The sequence below is a fragment of the Dipteris shenzhenensis genome, chromosome 33, assembly GCF_047967505.1.
Source record: "Dipteris shenzhenensis isolate YYH24624 ecotype China chromosome 33, Dip_SZ_1.0, whole genome shotgun sequence".
Lineage (NCBI taxonomy): Eukaryota > Viridiplantae > Streptophyta > Polypodiopsida > Gleicheniales > Dipteridaceae > Dipteris > Dipteris shenzhenensis.
Window position 1 is genome coordinate 5,046,700 of NC_141628.1, and position 23,821 is coordinate 5,070,520.

Below are 23,821 nucleotides of genomic sequence, written 5' to 3' on the forward strand. Positions count from 1 at the left end.
TCCCTGTGAAGAAATTGGAGCCTAACATCAGAATTGTTAGAGCAAAATGGTTGTTTCTGTAGGTCTAGGACTTGAAACGAAGGAATTTGGCATAATCCCGATGGGAATGTCCTTGTTAGCCTGTTATCCTGCAAAACCAACCATTGAAGATGCGTACAATTAATGTCCTGTGGACGTGGGTATTCCGCTGCTCAAATTGTTACGAGCAAGATCCAGTAATGCTAGGTTTACACAGGAGCCCACATTTTCCGGAATGGTTCCTGACAAGAAGTTGTCCGAGACCTTTAGGATGGACAGATTCGGCATATTTTGCAGTAGTTGAGAAGGAATGGATCCCGTCAATCCGTTGCTGCTCATCATCAACGATGTCACGCTCTTCAAATTTCCCAACTCTGCCGGAATAGCTCTATTCAAGTAGTTATTGCGGAGATCAAGCGATAACAAGGCTGTACAATTCCCAAGCATAAAGGCTGTTGGCATAAAGATTCAATATCAACAAACTAGAGCTAGATTTCAAGAACACCTTCATCTGAAAAAGAATGTCACGATCTGCAATGCTCTTCAAGGGTTTCATGAAAATGGCTGCTTCCACTGTAGAGGAATATAATGAAAGCTAAAATTAAAGGAGTGCAATTGCTAGGGTAGAGTTTTGGAGACTCCAGTAGGAAAGCTGCTCTATGGTCTCCACAGCAAGCGAAAGGAGCTGAGCGATAGACATGATAGCAGCATATGCAAAGAAAATTTGCTATCGAAGTTTAATTTTTCCGCTGATCGTGTCTCAACTCTAATCAACCAAATTGGCAGAGCTTCAGGCTGCAAGAGCACTCTTGTAGGCTTTTGGCCTTGAACTCTCCACAGTTTTGGCCAGGGAAGAATTATGAAGGCATAGGATTTCAAGATTGCACCTACCGTCGAAAATAAACAGCAAAGACAAAATTACAGGCCCAATCAAAACTGTGGTTATGTTGGTGATGGAAAACAGGTCCTTTGACCATGTCGTAGGTTGACTGAAGAGGTTGGAGCCCCAAAATTGATGGTGTCACAGGCGGGAATTGTCTGCAAAACAGAGGAATGGCTCATGTCCGCAGATGCATCTGACTGTTCATTAATAACTTCATTTTTTTCAACTTTGGAACAAAAAATGTCACAAAAGAAGCTCACACAAATATTACACCAAAGTACGGCGAAATTGGCCTCATGAAGACCTCGCCTTTCGCAATTCTGTCATCCGGAACTGCTCTCAATTTTAAATAGATGCATTCCTTATTCGTAACACGAAGTCCAGCGATCGTACCGTCAACGTGGATCGCTAGCTTTGTAGGCGATGATCCAAAGCAGGGCACTAATGTATTGCTACAACTTTACGGGATTAAGGATATTGCTGCTACATGAAGTTTTTTCATACACAACGCTGCACGAGCCAGGAGGAGGAGAGGAAGAGGTAGGATACAGATACAGAAGCACGAAAAATAACAGAAGGCGATCATCCATGCTCTCACAGAGCTCAGACAATACAAGCAGCCGCAGAAATAAATCAAACTCCTCATGAGACTATTGAAGTTCCAGATATACACCTCTCAGGAAAGGACGTTTCGGTTATGCGCATCCGATGCTCATCTACTGAAACGGTGTTGTGTTGTATTTTCTATATTTACAGCACCAGCAGCAAGATTGATAAGACAGTGAACGAAATTGGCCTCATGAAGACCTCACCTTTGGCAATCGAAAGCCCAAAACCATCCAAAGTTCAAATCGATAACCTAAAACTCACGTTCAACAAATATACACTAACTTGATCTTCATCTGAGACAAACATCCAGAGCCGGAGCGCCAGATTCAATCATCTCCCATAGCACTCACATTATTATACTATGAACGGAATACTGACTTTCACATCCGAGACTGTTTTTTCAAATCTTTCATCTAACAAATCATCAACAAAAAAACACAATCCAGATCCGCGAAAACTGGTTCACGCATAGGAAAATGGTAAAGAGGGTGGGCAGAACGATATCGTGCCACACATAAACCAGTTCCACGTCGGAAAGGCCAAATTGTGATCACAAGCCTAACGAGGACGGATCACAAAAAATTCATGCAAACAAACGCTACCACAGGGACACGGTAGACGCGTGCTCATAAAAACACAAAAATCAGTGAACCAAGACACTTCAACAGAACCGAGCGAGAGGAGAAATCAAAAACTTGAGAGCAGACCTCTATCTACAAACGTCGTTGAATTGATCCAAAGAAGAGAGAGCCTTGAAAAAGTCTTCGAGATCAGCACCAGCCTAAACTTCTGTATAGCAATGAAACGGATAACGACTGATTCACAGAACCATTCAAGTATCAAAAACACGTAGCTTCGTGTTTCTATTCTTTGTTTGCGCGTATGGAGCATGGATGAAGTGGCGCCAAATGGTACAAATGGATACGCCTTACTAATCCTTTGGCTTCCAAAGAGAAAAATCTAGTATTTAGTTATTTTTGTTCACTTTTTTGGCCTGCCTTCTTAAGGTATACTGAAGGTTGTTGGCTTTCCAAAGCTAAAATATGTATTTTTTAGATATTTCTTTTTATTTTAAGGTGATTGGTCCAAGTATGCTCCTTGTAAGAGGCTTTAATGCATGGAGTTAATGACTTAAATGACTTAGTCCTCTTTGGCTTGCTCCCTTCTCTCTCTCTCTTTCTCTCACTCTCTCTCTCTCTCTTTCTCTCACTCTCTCTCTCTCTCTTCTTCTCTCTACCCTCTCCCCTTTCTCTTCTCCTTCTCTCTCTCTCTCTCTCTCTAGGCAACCCCCCCGGCCCCCCTCTCTCTATCTCTCTCTCTCTCTCTCTCTCTCTCTCTCTTCTTCTTCTTCTTCTCTCTAGGAAAGCCCCCCCTTCTCTCTCTCGCTCTCTCTCTCTCTCTTCTTCTTCTCTATCTTCTCTCTAGGCAAGCCCCCCCCTCCTCTCTCTCTCTCTCTCTTCTTCTTCTTCTTCTCTCTAGGCAAGGCTGCCCCCCTCTCTCTCTCTCTCTCAGCCACATGAATGAAATTCATCTTGTTGACTTTTGAACCATTTGCATTTACTACTCTTTGTACACTCTTTCCTTTTCATGCCTTCAATTTTATGCTCTTTCTTAAGCAAGGCCTAATGAATAATGGATATATATCATTCACCTTGTTTTGGCATGCATTGATTGGAGGAGCAAATGACCATGAAATTCTCCATCTCTCTCTCTCTCTCTCTCTCTCTCTCTCTCTCTCTCCTTTTCTTCTTCTTCATCCCTTCAAATCCTCCACTTTTTTCTCCCCCCCTTTCTCTCCCTCTCTCTCTTCTTCTTCTCCTTCTCTCTCTCTCTCACCTTGCAATTCGCTCCCTTTTCCTCTCACCATCTAGGGAGGCCACATGAATGAAATTCATCTTGAGTGCTAACTGGAAGGCAATGCTAACAAAAGTAGGGTTAAACTTAGTCTATTGGTCAAACGCAACAATTAGGAATACCAATTGGAGGTTTTTGGCCTCCCTAGTAAGGGTAGGTCTTAGTAATGAGTTTCAATCTTGAAAACAAAAAATATTTTTCCTGTGTAATTATTTGGCGTCTTTATTTTGTGGTGATCTAATTGGCTGTGTGCCACGTTGCTTATTTAGCATCATTATTTTTTTTGTCATTCATCTCTCCTTCTCGTTGGGCAGGCCTGTTGAATCCCATTCACCTTGTTTATGTGAACACGTGCTTTCGGATGCCCTTGAAATTTTGCCTACTTTTCTGCTTTCAGGGGTCGATTCTTATGGTTTTGTTTGTCCTTCGGACAGCAAGTGTGGCTATCTCGCCAAGCGAAATAGTTTTCTCATCTTAGTCCTAGTCTAGACCAAAAGCACACCCCAGAAAATGGACACAAGTCGGTGCACCTTGCAAGTGGATGCTATTGCATTGCTTTCTCTATACAACGATGAAGAAGAGTGCGAAGAAGAACTACAAGAGCGTGAAGAAAAACAAGAAGATGGAGGTGAGTCGAAACAGGGGACAATTATGGCATCGCTTCCTAAGCAAGAGCCAGAGCCAGAGCCAACAAAAGACAATGAATTAATCAATAAAGCAGTAGACCCTCTTGCAGATTTTCTACCACCATCGCCTGCTCCGAAAAAGTGTCCACGAAAATTATAGGATACCTTCTCCCAACGTTTGGGAACTTCAATCACAGGCTGCGAACATCAAAGGGCTACCGCAACCCTTATTTCATGCAACTTGTTATAACATATATGAAGATAGATGAAATAGGGAGCTGTTTCAATAAGTCCATTTTTGATCCACATGGCTATGATCCTAAGGACTTCTATGATGCGCTCCCATTGGAGCTTACACACTGACTCAAGAAGCCAACGGTTGATTTTATAGCATGAGCGAATACAATGTATACTGGACATAGTTCTTGTATAATGTCTCATTGTTTGCAAGTTTGAATGTTGCAACTTTCGTGTTAGCAAGTTTCTTACAATCAGTTTATGCAATTAGTAAAAGCATGTTTTAGGATTCCCCAGAAGCCAAGGGCTGATTTTATAGCATGAGTGAATACAATGTATACTCGATACTCATGTTGTATAATGTCATGTGGAAGGCAAGCTTCTCATTGTTTGCAAGTTTGAATGTTGCGGCTTTCATGTTAGCAAGTTTCTTACAATCAGTTTGTGCAATTAGTAAAAGCATGTTTTAGCATTCATTATAAGATATCTTGAAGCTTGTTGTAACTATAAGCTCCTTTTTTGGATTCTATTTTTTGGTGTTTATGTTTCAAGAGGGGCATGCTTTAGTATATATAGGCTTGCACTACTACACACGGATCCTATTGCGACATTTACATACCGACGTTTAGCGCCTGCTTAGCATTAATCGTCGGTATGAAAAGCGGGTTTCGTAAATCATCGCTATATAGCCACTGTTGCTAAAAGTCTCTATATAGCGACTTTACAAAAGTCGCTATATAGCGACTTTCAAAAGTCGCTATATAGCGACACTGATACAAAATATTATAGCGACGTTTTTACAGAGAGGTTTTTTTTTTTTTAATAGGCCTTAAAAGTTAGTTTTTTCCAATGATAAATTTTTTTAAATTTTCATACATGTTTGAGCTCATAGAGAAATAAAAAATGAGAGCATGTACATCAAGCCTTTGAAGCTCATATATTCATGTCCAAGTTTGAGATGAGAAAAATCAAATAAGAGCATTTACATCAACTGTTTCATCTTGAGCCAAGTCTAAGGCGCCAAGCAAGTCTATCTCCAACTCTATACTGAGTTGATCTCCTATATCATCATCGTACTCTAAGATCGTACGTTCACCTAAAAGTATTTGATCATCTTCTTCAATAAAGCTTAAGTGTGGTGATTGATCTTGATGATTGTTGTCTTCTTCGTCAATATCGTGATCTCCATCCTCCTCCCGTGCAATGTCATTATGCGCATCTTCCTCTTGGCTCATATGGTGATCTACATCTTCTTCGCTAGATTCATCAATTGGATCCGGCATTGGTAGTGGCATCTCCATATCCACATCTCGATCTTCAAAAATTTGCTTACTTCGTGGTGCAACTTGGATCACGTACCACCATCTTGGATCAGAACGATCCGGATGAAAAACCACCTATATTGAAGATGGGTGATATCTCTCAATCCACTTCTGCATCTCACGGCTATTGAGGATACAAAACTTATTGAATTTCTCCATTTGCTCTTCGCTCATCTTTCTTTCAATCCCTTTTCCCTGGGGAACCTCGCCAATGATGCGATCATCATCCTTGTTGTGCCAAGCTTGCGGCATATCAGGATCCGTGGATGCAAGAAACTCTATGATATATACTAATGACTCTTGCACAAGCCATCCCTCTGCCATGCTTGCTTCCGGTCTTGCTCTTTGTCTTACAAACCCCTTTAAAGTTTTCATAAACCGCTCGAGAAAAAACATCCATCAATTATGAACGGTACCTGCTATAGCCACCTCATCAACTATGTGTACAAGCAAGTGGACTTGAGTTGTCATAATGCTTGAGGGAAAGTGCTTCTCAAGCAAGCATACGGCTTCGATGGATTCCACCCTAGCCTTCTCGATGCTCGATATAGAGATCTCTTTTTGAGATATCCACCTATTTCACATGTCCATGCATATGTAAGATATTTGAGATATCCACCTATTTCACATGTCCATTAAGAAAATACATAATGCGATTTGATAGTAAGCATACCTCACAATACCACAGATCTTGAATATAGCATTCCTAACATCTTCTTGTAAGCACCCTTTTATTGTAATTGGGAGGATGAACTATCAAAGCAACAATGAAGTCATGTCAACAATATAACATAATAATAATTACGCTAACGCATCACTATTATCGGTACACTAATTCTACTTAGAATACCTGTAAGACCTTGTGCCAATCATGGGACTTGAGGCCACTAAGCTTATTGTCCTTTGAAAATGCTCCTTTCAAGCAACGCATGTACCCTGTCGGTGTTTGAAAAGAGGCAATGTCTGCCTTGACCGCTGCCTCCTCCCTCGTAGAGAGGATCCACGTTGCTTTCGGGAGGACAACTTTTCCCGAAGCATGCACTTGGGGCCACAAACGAGACATCCTATTCATAGCATGCAAGTCTTCTCGCACTCTTCTCGAGTCCTTGGAACCAACCAAGTATGCCCAAATAGTAGCCCCCACATTCTTGAAGATATGCATGGGATCCAAGAGATGATTGATTTGTAACTGACCCCAATACTTCAGAAATGATGGTGGTGGATCAAGCTGACCTCCACGTGCGAGATGGTCGAGCGGAAGGTATCGAGCATGACCTTCATAAACCTTTTTCCTCATATGTTTGGAGTAGCGTGCAAGCGATTTCAGAGCCGGTCCACAAACAGGATAAGCATGGTACCCACTTGTAACAAGTCCTGCACGCGCGCATGAATGTGTTAGTACAAGACATGCGTGCAAAAGAGAGTAAAAAAAGCATAATCCCTCATTGTACATGTAAAGACATAACCACGTACCTGCGCACTCTCCATATCCTGGGTAGTCATGCATGGTCCACATCAAGATACCCCTGACCAAAATATCATTGGTATGTCTAGGAGCTCTGGAAATATCAAAGACCTACACTCCTCTCCATAATATCTGTAACTCCTCTATCAAAGGTGCCATGTACACGTCCATGTTTTTTGCCTTGTACTTTCCTGGCACAAGTAGTGCAAGCATGAGGTGTCCCTTTTTTATTGTTAGCCATGGTGGGATATTGTAATTCACCACGACTATGGGCCATGTCGACCAAGATATCGAGCGTAACCCGAAAGGATTCATGCCGTCCATGGCTAGCCCAAGATGTAAGTTGCATGGCTTCCTCGCAAAGTCCGACCACTGATTATCTATGTGCTTCCAAGCTACACAATCTGCGGGAATCCTCAATGTGTGATCAGTGGACCGATGAGATGCATGCCATGTCATCAACTCCGCTATGGATTTGCATCGAAACATGTGTTGTATTCTTGCAATGATGGGAAAGTGTCTTAAGACCTTTACCGGTATCCGCTCACCCTGCAAGTCATCTCTATATCGTTGTTCCCCACACTTTGGACAACTAGCCAAATCTCCATGCTCATGACGAAAGAGAATACAATCATTACGGCAAGCATGGATGGTATCATAATCCATACCCACCGTTGTTAGCATCTTTTTCGCTTCATCTCTTGATGCGGGCATGGTATTTGGTGCAGGCAACATCTTCTAGAGCAACCTATGACAAAGACACTATCCAAATGATGATTCTCAAAACAAACAATATCCAAATAATGAGTCAAATTAATGCAAGGGCCAACCTCATTAAGGCCGAGACACTTGTATCCGACCACCCATACTGTACTTGTAGATTCAAGATTGAGAGACAAGCACGTAGTTTAGACATCCTAGCACCCTCGTACAATTGTGTTGATTGCAACTCTCGCATTTTGACCTCCGACTCTGACATCACGTGTACGTGGGATGTAGTGCCCCTAAAAATGGAATCCATCATGTCGACCATACCCTCGTCGTCATCCAAGAGACTATAGTCTTGTTGAAAGTGAGAAGGTATATGTGTACCCTCGTCACCCTCCTCATCCTGTTTTAAGATTTCGTGTAAATATAAGATCTTCTATTTCCTGGTATACAATAAGATTGCGAACTTAAATAGCTTTGACTTACCGATGATCCATCAACATGTGCAACACCAATGGGGGGTACTGGTTCCGGCTCCTCCCCATACATCCGCAAGTGGCGCATGATAATACGACGTTGATGTCGTACTTCTCGCTTGCAATGAGTGCAATGACAGTATAACCTCTCTGTAAGCCACTTCGTGCTCCCGGGCGTTGGCGCATCATCGGACGAGCTTCCACTCGTCCCTTCCATCTACACTTATAAAATCACAACATAAGCATGAAGAGGAGATATTGCCAATTATAAAATAGCATGTTTGAGCTTCTCTTGAGGCCATATTAAAAAAGTGACAGTAAGCGTCGCTATATAGCGACCCTCTGTTCCGTTGCTATATAGCGATGTTTTCAATTAAAAACGTCGCTATATAGCGACGAATAAGCGTCGCTATATAGCGACGCTGTGGGTTAAAACCCGAAACTCTAATCGTGCGGCGTTTTCTTCAAACTATTCCCTAATCTCTCAAGTAAGCAATCCAAAATCTCCTCCCACCTATTTTCGACGACCTCCCACCTATTCTAAGCAACCTCCCACTTTATTTTCCACTCCTCACCCTTCTCCTACCTCTTGTACTCCCTCTCTATCCTTTTCCCTCTTTGGTTTCTTGAAAGAAAGTTCTTCAAGAGGTGAGTTTGTTTCAACAATGTAGGTTGTTTGTTTGTTAGCCTTAGTTTTGTGAGTGTTTCTTCTTGTATTGCTAAACCTGTAAACTAGTTTTCATGCTTGTTTTGAAAGGATTGAAACAAAAAACGAGATTTCAAGAAAGAAAGAAAACTCACCTCTTTTTTCTGTATTTCTCTTCCTTCTCTTTCTCCTTGTCTCCTCAATCTCCTCCTTTCCTTGTCTCCTCAATCTCCTCCCTTCAAGAAGTTGCTTTTGTAATTTCCTACTTCCACTAACATCTTATTTGAAAAAATGGGTTGTTTTCTCTCTTTTATAGGGCCAGTCCACTACACCGAGCAGGACATACTTTTTCAGGTAAGTGCTTCCTCCTTTTTTCATTTATTATTTTTATTATTTGCATTGGCCTGCAGCTAGCGCCTTAAGCGCTAGCTGCAGTGATGGGCGTAGGAACCCTCTCTTCCCCTCCCACTCTTTCCTTCTTCCCCCTTCTCTTATTCTCCTTTTTCCCCTTCTCTTTTTTCCCTCTTCTCTTATTCTCTCTTTCCCCCTTCTCTCTTTCCCCCTCATCTCTTTTCCCTTCTCTCTTTCCTTTCCCACTTATTCTCTATTTCCTTTCCCTCTTATTCTCTTATGCTTATGCTTCTCTCATTCCCCCTTCTCTCTTTCCCCCTTCTCTATTTCCCCCTTCTCTATTTCGCATAAGCTCATGCTTCTCTCATTCCCCCTTCTCTCTTTCCCCCTTCTCTTTCCCCCTTCTCTCTTTCCCCCTCATCTCTTTTCCCTTCTCTCTTTCCTTTCCCTCTTATTCTCTATTTCCTTTCCCTCTTATTCTCTTATGCTTATGCTTCTCTCATTCCCCCTTCTCTCTTTCTCCCTTCTCTATTTCCCCCTTCTCTCATTCGCATAAGCTCATGCTCATGCATGAGCATAAGCATGAGCTTATGCTTATGCTAATGCATGAGCATGACCTTATGCTTAAGTTTCCGCATGAGAAGGAGCTTATGCTTATGCTAATGCATGAGCATGAGCTAAAGCATAAGCATAAGCATAAGCATAAGCTCATGCTTATGCTCATGCATGAGCATGAGCTTATGCATAAGCTCCTTCTCTTTTTCCGCATGAGCATAAGCATGAGCTTATGCTCAAGTTTCCGCATAAGCTCATGCCTTATGCGTGAGCTTATGCGGAAATAGAGAATGAGAGAAGCTTATGCTTCTCTCATTCTCTATTTCCGCATAAGCTCCTTCTCTTTTTCCGCATAAGCATAAGCTCATGCTTATGCTCATACATGAGCATGAGCTTATGCTTAAGTTTCCGCATAAGCTCATGCTTATGCGTGACCTTATGCTTCTCTCATTCTCTATTTCCACATAAGCTCCTTCTCTTTTTCCACATGAGCATAATGCTCATGCATGAGCATGAGCTTATGCTTAAGTTTCCGCATAAGCTTATGCTTATGCATGAGCTTATGCGGAAATAGAGAATGAGAGAAGCTTATGCTTCTCTCATTCTCTATTTCCGCATAAGCTCCTTCTCTTTTTCCGCATAAGCTCCTTCTCTTTTTCCGCATGAGCATAAGCATGAGCATGAGCATGAGCTTATGCTTAAGTTTCCGCATGAGCATGAGCTTATGCTTAAGTTTCCGCATAAGCTTATGCTTATGCATGAGCTTATGCGGAAATAGAGAATGAGAGAAGCTTATGCTTCTCTCATTCTCTATTTCTGCATAAGCTCCTTCTCTTTTTCCGCATAAGCTCCTTCTCTTTTTTCGCATGAGCATAAGCATGAGCTTATGCTTATGCTTATGCATTAGCATAAGCATAAGCTCATGCTTATGCTCATGCATGCATGAGCATGAGCTTATGCTTAAGTTTTCGCATAAGCTTATGCTTATGCATGAGCTTATGCGGAAATAGAGAATGAGAGAAGCTTATGCTTCTCTCATTCTCTATTTCCGCATAAGCTCTGCTTATGCGGAAACTCATTCTCTATTTCCGCATAAGCTCCTTCTTTTTTTCCGCATGAGCTTATGCTTATGCTTATGCTTAAGCATAAGCATAAGCATAAGCATGAGCTTATTCTTAAGTTTCCGCATAAGCTCATGCTTATGCATGAGCTTATGCGGAAATAGAGAATGAGAGAAGCTTATGCTTCTCTCATTCTCTATTTCCGCATAAGCTCCTTCTCTTTTTCCACATGAGCATCATACATGAGCATGAGCTTATGCTTAAGTTTCCGCATAAGCTCATGCTTATGCGTGAGCTTATGCGGAAATAGAGAATGAGAGAAGCTTATGCTTCTCTCATTCTCTATTTCTGCATAAGCTCCTTCTCTTTTTCCGCATGAGCATAAGCATGAGCTTATGCTTATGCTTATACTTATGCATAAGATTATGCTTATGCTCATGCATGAGCATGAGCTTATGCTTAAGTTTCCGCATAAGCTTATGCTTATGCATGAGCTTATGCGGAAATAGAGAATGAGAGAAGCTTGTGCTTCTCTCATTCTCTATTTTCGCATAAGCTCCTTCTCTTTTTCCGCATGAGCATAAGCATGAGCTTATGCTTATGCATAAGCATAAGCTCATGCTTATGTTCATGCATGAGCATGAGCTTATGCTTAAGTTTCCGCATAAGCTCATGCTTCTGCGTGAGCTTATGCGGAAATAGAGAATGAGAGAAGCTTATGCTTCTCTCATTCTCTATTTCCGCATAAGCTCCTTCTCTTTTTCCGCATGAGCATAAGCATGAGCCGTTATGCTTATGCATGAGCTTATGCGGAAATAGAGAATCTTCTCTCATTCTCTATTTCTGCATAAGCTCCTTCTTTTTTTCCGCATGAGCTTATGCTTATGCTTATGCTTATGCATAAGCATAAGTATAAGCATAAGCTCATGCTTATGCTCATGCATGAGCATGAGCTTATGCTTAAGTTTCTACATAAGCTTATGCTTATGCATGAGCTTATGCGGAAATAGAGAATGAGAGAAGCTTATGCTTCTCTCATTCTCTATTTCCGCATAAGCTCCTTCTCTTTTTCCGCATAAGCTCCTTCCTTTTTTTCGCATGAGCATAAGCATGAGCTTATGCTTATGCTTATGCTTATGCTTATGCTTATGCATAAGCATAAGCATAAGCTCATGCTTATGCTCATGCATGAGCATGAGCTTATGCTTAAGTTTTCGCATAAGCTTATGCTTATGCATGAGCTTATGCGGAAATAGAGAATGAGAGAAGCTTATGCTTCTCTCATTCTCTATTTCCGCATAAGCTCATTCTCTTTTTCCGCATAAGCTCCTTCTCTTTCTCCGCATGAGCATAAGCATGAGCTTATGCTTATCCTTATGCTCATGCATGAGCATAAGCATGAGCTCATGCTTATGCTCATGCATGAGCATGAGCTTATGCTTAAGTTTCCGCATAAACTTATGCTTATGCATGAGCTTATGCGGAAATAGAGAATGAGAGGAGCTTATGCTTCACTCATTCTCTATTTTCGCATAAGCTCCTTCTCTTTTTCCGCATAAGCTCCTTCTCTTTTTCCGCATGAGCATGAGCTTATGCTTAAGTTTTCGCAATGCTTATGCTCATGCATGAGCATGACCTTATGCTTAAGTTTCCGCATAAGCTCATGCTTATGCATGAGCTTATGCGGAAATAGAGAATGAGAGAAGCTTATGCGGAAACTCATTCTCTATTTCCGCATAAGCTCCTTCTCTTTTTCCGCATGAGCTTATGCTTATGCTTATACTTAAGCATAAGCATAAGCATAAGCATGAGCTTATGCTTAAGTTTCTGCATAAGCTCATGCTTATGCATGAGCTTATGCAGAAATAGAGAATGAGAGAAGCTTATGCGGAAACTCATTCTGTATTTCCGCATAAGCTCCTTCTCTTTTTCCGCATGAGCTTATGCTTATGCTTATGCTAATGCTCATGCATGAGCATGAGCTTATGCTTAAGTTTCCACATAAGCTCATGCTTATGCATGAGCTTATGCGAAAATAGAGAATGAGAGAAGCTTATGCTGAAACTCGTTCTCTATTTCCGCATGAGCTTATGCTTATGCTCATGCATGAGCATGAGCTTATGCTTAAGTTTCCGCATAAGCTCATGCTTATGCATGAGCTTATGCGGAAATAGAGAATGAGAGAAGCTTATGCGGAAACTCATTCTCTATTTCCGCATAAGCTCCTTGTCTATTTCCGATGCCGCTGCTTAAGCATAAGCATAAGCATAAGCTCATGCTTATGCTTAAGTTTCCGCATAAGCTCATGCTTATGCATGAGCTTATGCGTAAATAGAGAATGAGAGAAGCTTATGCGGAAACTCATTCTCTATTTCCGCATAAGCTCCTTCTCTATTTCCGATGCCTATGCTTAAGCATAAGCATAAGCATAAGCTCATGCTTATGCTCATGCATGAGAATGAGCTTATGCTTAAGTTTCCGCATAAGCTCATGCTTATGCGTGAGCTTATGCGGAAATAGAGAATGAGAGAAGCATAAGCTCATTCTCTATTTCCCACTCTATTTCCCCCTTCTCTCATTTCCCCCTTCTCTCCTTCTCTATTTTCGCATAAGCTCATGCTTATGCTTATGCAGAAATAGAGAAGGAGAGAAGCATAATAGAGAATGAGAGAAGCATAAGCATCTCTCCTTCTCTATCTTCGCATAAGCTCATTCTCTATTTCCGCATAAGCTTATGCTTATGCTTCTCTCATTCCCCCTCATCTCTTTCCCCTTCTCTATTTCCCTCTTCTCTCATTCTCTATTTCCACATAAGCTCCTTCTCTTTTTCCGCATAAGCTCCTTCTCTTTTTCCGCGTGAGCATAAGCATGAGCTTATGCTCATGCACGAGCATGAGCTTATGCTTAAGTTTCCGCATAAGCTTATGCTTATGCATGAGCTTATGCGAAAATAGAGAATGAGAGAAGCTTATGCTTCTCTCATTCTCTATTTCCGCATAAGCTTCTTCTCTTTTTCCGCATAAGCTTCTTCTCTTTTTCCGCATGAGCATGAGCTTATGCTTAAGTTTCCGCAATGCTTATGCTCATGCATGAGCATGAGCTTATGCTTAAGTTTCCCCATAAGCTCATGCTTATGCATGAGCTTATGCGAAAATAGAGAATGAGAGAAGCTTATGCGGAAACTCATTCTCTATTTCCGCATAAGCTCCTTCTCTTTTTCCGCATGAGCTTATGCTTAAGTTTCCGCATAAGCTCATGCATGAGCTTATGCGGAAATAGAGAATGAGAGAAGCTTATGCGGAAACTCATTCTCTATTTCCGCATGAGCTCCTTCTCTTTTTCCGCATGAGCTTATGCTTATGCTCATGCATGAGCATGAGCTTATGCTTAAGTTTCCGCATAAGCTCATGCTTATGCATGAGCTTATGCGGAAATAGAGAATGAGAGAAGCTTATGCGGAAACTCATTCTCTATTTCCGTATAAGCTCCTTCTCTTTTTCCGCATGAGCTTATGCTTATGCTCATGCATGAGCATGAGCTTATGCTTAAGTTTTCGCATAAGCTCATGCTTATGCATAAGCTTATGCGGAAATAGAGAACGAGAGAAGCTTATGCGGAAGCTCATTCTCTTTTTCCGCATAAACTCCTTCTCTATTTCCGATGCCTATGCTTAAGCATAATCATAAGCATAAGCTCATGCTTATGCTCATGCATGAGCATGAGCTTATGCTTAAGTTTCCGCATAAGCTCATGCTTATGCATGAGCTTATGCGGAAATAGAGAATGAGAGAAGCTTATGCGGAAACTCATTCTCTATTTCTGCATAAGCTCCTTCTCTATTTCCGATGCCTATGCTTAAGCATAAGCATAAGCATAAGCTCATGCTTATGCTCATGCATGAGCATGAGCTTATGCTTAAGTTTTCGCATAAGGTCATGCTTATGCGTGAGCTTATGCGGAAATAGAGAATGAGAGAAGCATAAGCTCATTCTCTATTTCCGCATAAGCTCATTCTCTATTTCCCACTCTATCTCCCCCTTCTCTCATTTCCCCCTTCTCTCCTTCTCTATTTTCGCATAAGCTCATGCTTATGCTTATGCGGAAATAGAGAAGGAGAGAAGCATAATAGAGAATGAGAGAAGCATAAGCATAAGCTTATGCTTCTCTCCTTCTCTATCTCCGCATAAGCTCATTCTCTATTTCCACATAAGCTTATGCTTATGCTTCTCTCATTCCCCCTCATCTCTTTCCCCTTCTCTATTTCCCCCTTCTCTCATTCTCTATTTCCGCATTCTCATTCTTTTCTTTTCTTTGCATCTTCTTTCCCTCTTTCCTTTCCCTCTTCTTTTCTTTCCCTCTTCTTTCTTCTTGCCTATGCCTATGCCTATGAGAATGCTTATGTTTGTTTTTTTGTTTTCTGTTTTCGTGTTTGTGTCTATGCTAGACATGGGATCATGTCGCTCATCCGACGAGTACGGACAGCCTCACAGGAGGAGAGCTCACGATCTATATGCTCCAGAGGACTTTGATTCCTCTCAAGCGACTACCCCGAGGACTACCCCTGCCGACTCCTCTCGGACCTAGCACTACGACTACCCCTGGTCCGACCCCTCTTCCACGTAGCACTGCGACTACCCCTCGGGGAACTCCTTTGCTAGCCACGCATGGCTTTGTCGGGAGTCCCGACGAGTTTGTAGCACAGATGAGCGATGAGGAGGCAGCAAGATTCTTCTCTCTGTTCTCTCAGAGGACCTCCGCAATTCCTTCCCCTACACCGACGGGTGGACGTACTGCCCAGCCATCCCCTCGCACCCCTTCGACAGCGGGATCATAACCTGCGCATGCCTCTCGCAAGGGAAGGAAGAGTAGGATGGGCGGCTCATGTTGTGCTGACTCGGGAGATGTAGACGAGTCAGCACACTCACGCTCCTTTAGGTCTCCACTTGGTCCAGAGACACAGTATCAGTCAGGTCCCTCTCCTACTCCCACTGCTACTCCTCGCTCTAGAAGCGCTCGCGCAGCTTCCACTCCTTCAGACTCTACTACTGTCAGTCCCCCTTACTCATCAGGGGATCTCTCCTATCAAATCACATCTGCCGGAGAGATAATAGAAGATAAAAAGGGCAAATCAGTGATGGCCACCATGAGGAGGTTGATGAGTCATCACTTCAAGAGCGGCATAAATACCGATTGGCAGTATCAAGATGCCCAAAAGAAGCAGGTGGTGATTGATGAGTTAAAACAAAGATACCCTAATCCGCCAAATGTGGAGTTTAATGACGATTATATGCGAGAGCGCATGGGTTTGGTCCTGAAGCATCGTAGATCAACCTTGCGTACTTCCATTACAAAGGGGTTGGCTAAACCCAGCTGGGCAGACAAAGCTGATTGGAAGTACTTCAAGAAGCAACATAGGGACCATCCCGAAATGTTCGAGGGTCAGAGGAGGGCTGCGAAGAGACGGCTGGACGTCATAGGTACTTCGCACTTTGGTGCAGGCGGACGGTATGCGTTCGAGGCAACCGTGGTAAGTCTACTTCTTCCCATTTAATGTATTGTTCTATTTGTTTTACTTACATATTACATGCACTTTAGCTAACTCTAACTCTCGTAAATTGGATCCACAGCAAGCTGCGATGGGTCGTCTTCCTACAGATGCAGAGACACGACGCGCATTTCGGATAGGAACAAAGCCGTGGTTCATTGAGCAAGAGGCAATGGGAGCGACGGTCGATTGGGCTGAGGTGGCTGCTCGCACGGTATAAGTTTACTCCTACTTGTAATCTCACTTTTTAATTTAAGTTCCAATCTAATTTTCGATTTATATGGTTCACTCTTAGGGTCAAAGCTCAAGCGTCCCATCATCGGAGGCGAGCGATCAACAGGGCCAAGGATCGGACGCAGGTGGCGAGGACGAGGGAGAAGACGCAGGTGTCGAGGACCAAGGAACAGGCCAACAAGACGAAGATGATTCGGATTCGGATGAGTAGTGGTAGTAGCATTTTGTATATCCCCTCGTTTGAGTAATTTTGTATCGCCCTTTCGACAGGGTAATTTTGTTACAAACACTGTTGTATATGTCCGACATGTATATGCATTTGTTACTCATCATTTCACAAGAACAATTTTGTATCACCCTGCAAGCAAGGGAAATTTTGTTATAAAAAACTTTCTTTTGTAATTACAAAAAAAAAAAAGATTAGTGGGACTAAACAGGGCCAAAAGAAAGCCCTGTTTAGCCCCACTAACCCTTTTTTTTAACTTCTGTTAATCGTCGCTATATAGCGACGTTTACTAGTGTCGCTATATAGCGACGATTAATAGAGTCGCTATATAGCGACGTTTGCATCGTCGCTATATAGCGACGTTTGCCAATGTCACTATATAGCGGCGCTTTATAGCGATGCTCCTTTTCCAACGCTTTATAGCGATGCTCCTTTTCTGACGCTTTTAGCGACACTTATAGCGATGTTTGCGCCCGTGAAAAAAAAAATTTAATGTAAAAAGGGTCGGTATTTCCGTCGGAAAATGGCCTATGCCTTGTAGTGTTGACTATATGAGGACAGCATGCTACAAGTTGACAAGATTGCATCCAAAACTCATGCCTAATTTACCTGCATTTAGTTGATTTATTATTCAGACTTTCTTATATATCATCTCACATCGTACATGGAAAGCTCACAAATTTCCTAAATACATGTCATATTGGCTTAGAAGATGAAGCTCTCACCTTGTTATAATTTGATAGGTTGCCTCTAAAAACCCTGCATTTAGTTGATTTACTAATTTAACGTTCTTATACATCATATCGCATAATAGATGAAGCCCACAATTTTCCTAAATAGATGTCATATCTGCTCTGTAGATCCAGCCCCCAACTTATTATAGATTGATATGGTTTCCTCTAAAACTCCAGCCGCCATGGAGCCCAACAAATTTCAAGGAGGGTAGCCCCCATGCCAATTTGGACACACTCTGCCACGTTTTAGAAGCTACCCCCTCCTACATCTATAAAAGAAACACTCCCCCACCCTCATTTACACACAGTTTCTCCCCCCCTTGCTGGTACATACTCCCCTATAGCCTCTCATTCTGCAGCAGCTCCCACTGTAGCTCTTCTTGCCTCTGCAGTTCCTCTCCCATACACTCCAGCAGCAACCCCTCCTCTTGTTCCTTCTGCAGCTGCTCCTCCTGTAGCAATCGCTACAAGGAGCTGTAATTTCTACACTTCTGCAGCAGTAGCAGCCACTGCAATACAGCCCAGTAGCAGCAGACCCTTCAACAGCAGCGAGGTAGCAGCAACCCCTGCAACAGCTGCAACAGCAGCTCCTCCTGTAACCTCTTTTTCTGCAGATACTCGTCCAAAATCAGCTTCTCCCTTGCAAGCTGTTTCCCACACAAAAGGTGGAGCAACACTTTTTCCCTAAGCAATCCTATTCCCAACAGCTAATCTCAATTTTGACCCTATTTGTAATAAGTTTACATTGTTCTCTGCGTAGTTTCTGAAGTTGCATCAGATATCTAGAAGCACAGAGTTATCTCCTTTTGTCACAAAGCTTTGAAAAATTGTTACTAATGCATGGAAGCAACAGTAATTGGGCAGGCATCTTCCCTCTGGATTGGAGAGCCCTTGGAGCCTTGAGCACCCTAGTTAGGCTATCTTTTGAGACACTATTGTGTATATACGCTTTTTGCTCAGCCTCGAGCTTCATTTCATGTCTTGTACGAAGATCCGACTATAGTCTAGTCCTTTTAGTTTGGTCTCAAGTTTGGAAGATTTACTTCAACACCTTGGTCTTGTATCTCATTGTAATGGAGAGCCTTGATAAGGGTGGCCCCATCTTGGCCCCTTAATCATGTGTTCATTTTTTCTCAAGTAATATTATACCTTTCAGCTTTTGTCTTGCAAATCTATGAGTAATACAATCTCCCGCAGTCTTATGTAAATGAATTTTTCACTTTTCCTTTAAGAGAGCACTGAGAAGTTTCATGGCATCCATGGAGAAGCCCTCTGGTACAAGTTGGAGTGGTCCTTGTTCATTGGTATTTCAACCCTGCAATTGTTACTCCTCTAGGTCCCCGGTGCGGAGGTATAATCTTGGTAGTACCTCTAATCCATGGCACGAGCATCTTCAGCCACAAACCCACCATTGATCATGAGCGATTTGTACATATTCAAAAGCATCTACATGCACATACAAGATTGCATACATTCTAGTGGATAGTGGAAGCTCTCATAGCTTCATAATCTCAAAGTCTATCCATTCCTTGAGGCTGCCAGTGGATGACTTACCTCATAGCCTAAAGGTAGAAGTGGCGAATGGCACCTTTCCCACAAGTCAAAGGATATGTCCTAATGTTACTATTAAGCTCTCCTCAGAATAATCATGTACTATAAATCTCTTTGCTTTGGATTTGAGGCTTATTGACATAACATTTAGTTGTGATTGTGGCTCAAGACCATAGGAAGGTTTATAATGAATTTGCAAGACACAACCATGACCTTCCTAGACATGGGCAAGGAGGTTTTCCTACCTAGAATTCCATCTCAGAAATTGTAGATGATATCATCCAAGAAACTTGAGAGGCTTCTCAAAAGGGAATTTAGTATATTTTTATTGAAGCTTGAGGAAGAGAACACTCAAAATTTGGCGAGATGTTCAAGGTGGATGATAAAGGCATGTTGAAATTGATGATGCAATGTTAGGGTATATTCAAAGACCCTCCAGTAGGTCTTCCCCCAAAAAGAGATATGGCCATGCTATACATTTTAAAGAGGGGCCTAGACCTTTTAAGAAGGCTCCATATAGGTTTTCCAAAGTGGGAAAAGAGGAGGTGGCTAAGCAGATCTAGGAGATTTTGGATAAGGGATTCATTACCCCTAGTTAATGACCTTTTGCATCTCTAGTTTTATTGGCCAAGAAGAAAGATGGTACTTTCAGAGTATGCATTGGTTATAGGGAGTTGAACGAGATGAATATAAAAAATAGATTTCCAATCCCAAGGGTTGATGACTTGCTTGATGAACTCAAAGGGTCCAAGTACATTTCCAAGATTGACCTTAGGTCAGGGTGCCACCAAATAAGGATCAAGGAAGGGGTGAGTTCAAGACTGCCTTCAAGACTGAAAGAGGGCAATATCAATTCAAAGTGATGTCCTTTGGACTCACTAATGCTCTTGTAATTTTTCAATACTTGATGAATCAAATTCTTGGCCCCTATCTCTTCAAGTTTTTTTGGGTGTTTTTTAATGACATACTTATATATAGTAAGAGCAAGGAAAATCATCTCCAACATGTTGCTAAGGTGTTGGAATTCTCAAGTTACATTAGTTATATCCCAACCTTCTAAATGTTCTTTCATGGTTCAAAGGGTTGAGTATCTTGGACATATTGTCACTCTAGAAGGTATCTCAGTTGATCCTCCTAAAGTTCAAGTGGTAAAGCTATGGCCTATACCTACTACATTGACTTAGCTAAAGGAATTTCTAGAATTAACATGTTTTTATAGGAGGTTATTAGACACTATGGTAAGAGAGCAATAGCTCTTACATAATTGCTTAAGAAAGTTGAGAGAAAGTTGCTTTTTCGTGAAACTCTTCAGCTCATTTAGCCTTTACTGACCTCAAGGAAGCACTCATAATAGCTCCAATATTGGCAAGCCCTGAATTTTCCAAGCCTTTCTTGATTGAGGCTGATGCAAGTGGGAAGGGAAGAAGGGCTGTCCTCAAGCAAGGTCATGGTGTCATTGCATACGAAAGTAGGAAATTGAGTGACAAAGAGTACATCTCTCCTACTCATGACAAAGAAATGCTTGCTATTGTACATGCAATCGAGAAGTGGCACCACTACCTATATGGTAGTCATTTCAAAGTGCGGACGAATCATATGTCATACATGTATTTTCTATCCCAAAATACTCTAAGACTAAATCCAAAGCAAAAGAGGTGGTTGGAATTTATTCAAGGCTATGAATTTTTCATTGAATATAAGAGGGGAAAGGAGAATGCTATAGCTTATATATTATCTAGATTGGTTGCGTTAATGATACACCATTCCTGATATTTAGGAGGAATACTTGGGTACCCAAAACCAGCAAAGATCTTCATGGCTCTCCAAGATCCACAATGCCAAGATTACCCTCAATATGCCTTGAAGAATGGTCTTTTATGGTATATAAATAAAGTATATTTGGTCCCTCACTCTTCTTTCAAGTAACTAGTTTTGGAAGAGATGCATAGATCACCAATGGCTAGACACATTAGTTTGGGTAAGACCTATAACAAAGTAAAGTAGAGCTTCTATTGGAAGGGGTTATCGAAAGATGTCATGACTTATGTTAAGGGCTATGTGCATTGCTAGCAACACAAGATTGAGAACACACTTCCAGCAAACCTTTTCCAACCCTTACCTATCTTGAGGGGAAGTGGGCTCACATAAGTATGGATTTTATTGTGGGTTTTCCTATTACAACCAAAGGATGGAATAGTATATTTACAGGTTGTGGACACGATTACAAAAATCTCCCACTTCATACCCACCAAGACCACATATACTTCCTCTCAAGTGGTTGGTCAATTTGTGGAGCATATATTCAAGTTACATGGACTCCCACAGCAGATCATAAGTGATAGGGATGCCAAGTTCATGAGTGGATTTTTGAAGGAAATCTTCTCTCAGATTGGCCAAGTTGGCTCCAAGTATAACATATCATCCCCAAACAGATGGTCAATCTGAGAATGCCAACAAATGGGTGGGAGTGTACTTAAGACATTTTTGCTTTGATACTCAAAAGTCTTGGGACAAGTGGTTGTGTTTAGCAAAGTTTTTCTATAATTCTACCAAGCATATCTCAATTGGTATGTCCCCATTTGAAGCATTATATGGGTGTTAAGTCCAACTACCTTCCATCATTAGGGATCAAGTCCTTCTCAACCAACAGGCTGTTAACTATTTTTAATTTAGTTGGCACTGTCATTTGATGGATATTGGCAAGTCCATAGAGCTAGGAGTGTGCCTTGGATCCAAATGGGCCCAAGATGGTTGTAAAGAATGAGGAAAGAGAGTGGTATAAAGAGATAAGGGTTGGCCCTCCCTTCAAAAGGTGGCATGTATAAAAGGCCAAATTTCAAAGTGGTTTGAAAGGGAAAATTGTCACTTTTTGTAAGAACCCATTTGTCCTTGAAAAGTTGTTTTTTCTTGTTTTTTTTGCATTGAGTAGGTAGACCGAGTAGTGTAGCACCTCCCACACACAAAAATCCTTGAACAAAAACTCCATAAATCAAGGAAGTGTCCAAAGACTAGTCGACGAAATTGCATGTTTGTGTGTCGTTGTGTTAAGCTTAACGCAGTGACTCCTCAAGTCCCTGCTATAATAACGCAGCAAGTCCTCAAGTCGCTGCTATAGGGTAGCAAGCATTGTTGAAGGTCTGCTAGCAACCAGACTAGAGTCATTTAGAGCAGAACCACTGCCCATGATCTTGCAAGAAATAGGCGCAATGGTCTGGACTAATACATGGTGACAGTGTGTTCAGGGCATGACTACAAACATCAAATGGTTGCGCAATAGTCAGGAGCAAAAGGCAACTATTACAAAAGCTATTTGGAGTTGTAGGAGTTGGTCAAGGTGCATCAGCAAGTCGAGGCAGTGCAAACCTACAAAGTCGAGCGTTGGGCCGTCATGGCAATGATCGAGGCTCTTCCTAAGCAAACTACCCAGATGCTCCCGAACTATATTTTTATTGTTTGCTCCGTCTTTTTGAGTAGTTGTTCACCACACCATTATCGTGGCCACTTCTATATGGCACAATCTATTGGAGGAATGCCAAAGTCCCACACTAAATGGACCGAACTGCTCAGAAGGAGTTAACAAAGTTGCGCATCTTGGTATCGTGGACTCGGACATGGGAAAGAAGATTGGGGACTCCATCCGATGAGGTTTCGATGGGAATAGTTACTTGGATGTGGATACTACCAAAGTGAAGACAAGTTTCAACCTCGAATGCATGGTGCTTGAAAGACTACACGTTGTCCTTCAATTATGAGGGGGAAAGCCTGATGATGGTTGTTTTTGCTCAGTTGAATGGCCGATTGGACTATCTTGTATTATTATGCCAACCGATTATTGACACCTACCGAGTCTAACTATAGCACTACTCAGCGACAAGACTTGGGAATGGTATTCAACATGCAGAAACTAAGGCATTACCTCCTTGATAATCCTTTTGTATTCTATTTGGATCATCAAGCCTTACTTTATCTTATTAACAAGGCTATCATTCAAGGATGCTTTGTTTGTTGGATGCTTCTACTTCGAGAGTTGAACTTTAAAATCATTCATAAATTGTGCAAGAGCCATGGAGGAGCTGATTGTTTGTCCAGGTTACTAGCACACGAGGACACACAAGGCGTTACTATGGAACTGCCAAATGTTGAACTCTTTGTAATGGATTCTTGTGAAAATGAATATGTTGAGTTGATGGATTATTTGTCTAAGGGCATGTTTCCTAATATGAAGCCTTGGGATAAGAGCAGGCAACTACCCTTGAAGGCTTGGAAGTACACCTTAATTAGTGGGCAGCTATACTAATAGTGTGCAGATGGAGTTCTTTGCATATGGGTTTGCCACATGAGCGAGCTATTATGTTGCAAGAAGCTTACTCGAGTCCATCATGAGGACATTTTCAAGAAGATTTAACTACTAGAAAAGTCTTGTAAGCAAGTTTTTGGTGGGAAAACTTGTTTAAGAATGCTCAAACTAAGCGCATGTAGTGTAATGTCTATCAGCACAGACTGGATGACTATGTTTCTATGCCCTTGCAACCCACTCATCCATGGGAATCTTTTTAGCAATGGCGTTTGGACTTTGTTGGTCCTTTCAAGCCAACCAGGTTCACTCATAATAAATACATCATTGTTGCCATTGACTATGCTACTAAGTGTGCAGAAGCTAAGCCATGTTGAGACAACTCGGATCGAAGCACTGCTAAGTTTATTTTTGAGAATATCATAT

At 41.8% G+C, this 23,821-nt stretch overlaps 1 protein-coding gene across 1 annotated transcript; it reads left to right on the forward strand.

Moving 5' to 3' along the window:
• The first annotated feature begins 3,874 nt into the window (after positions 1-3,874).
• Positions 3,875-16,801, forward strand: LOC147879572 (uncharacterized). Its single transcript, XM_087371401.1, has 3 exons — positions 3,875-3,992; positions 16,407-16,570; positions 16,652-16,801. Exons 1-3 carry the CDS (start codon positions 3,875-3,877, stop codon positions 16,799-16,801), a joined length of 432 nt encoding a protein of 143 aa, XP_087227527.1.
• Positions 16,802-23,821: the final 7,020 nt, after the last annotated feature.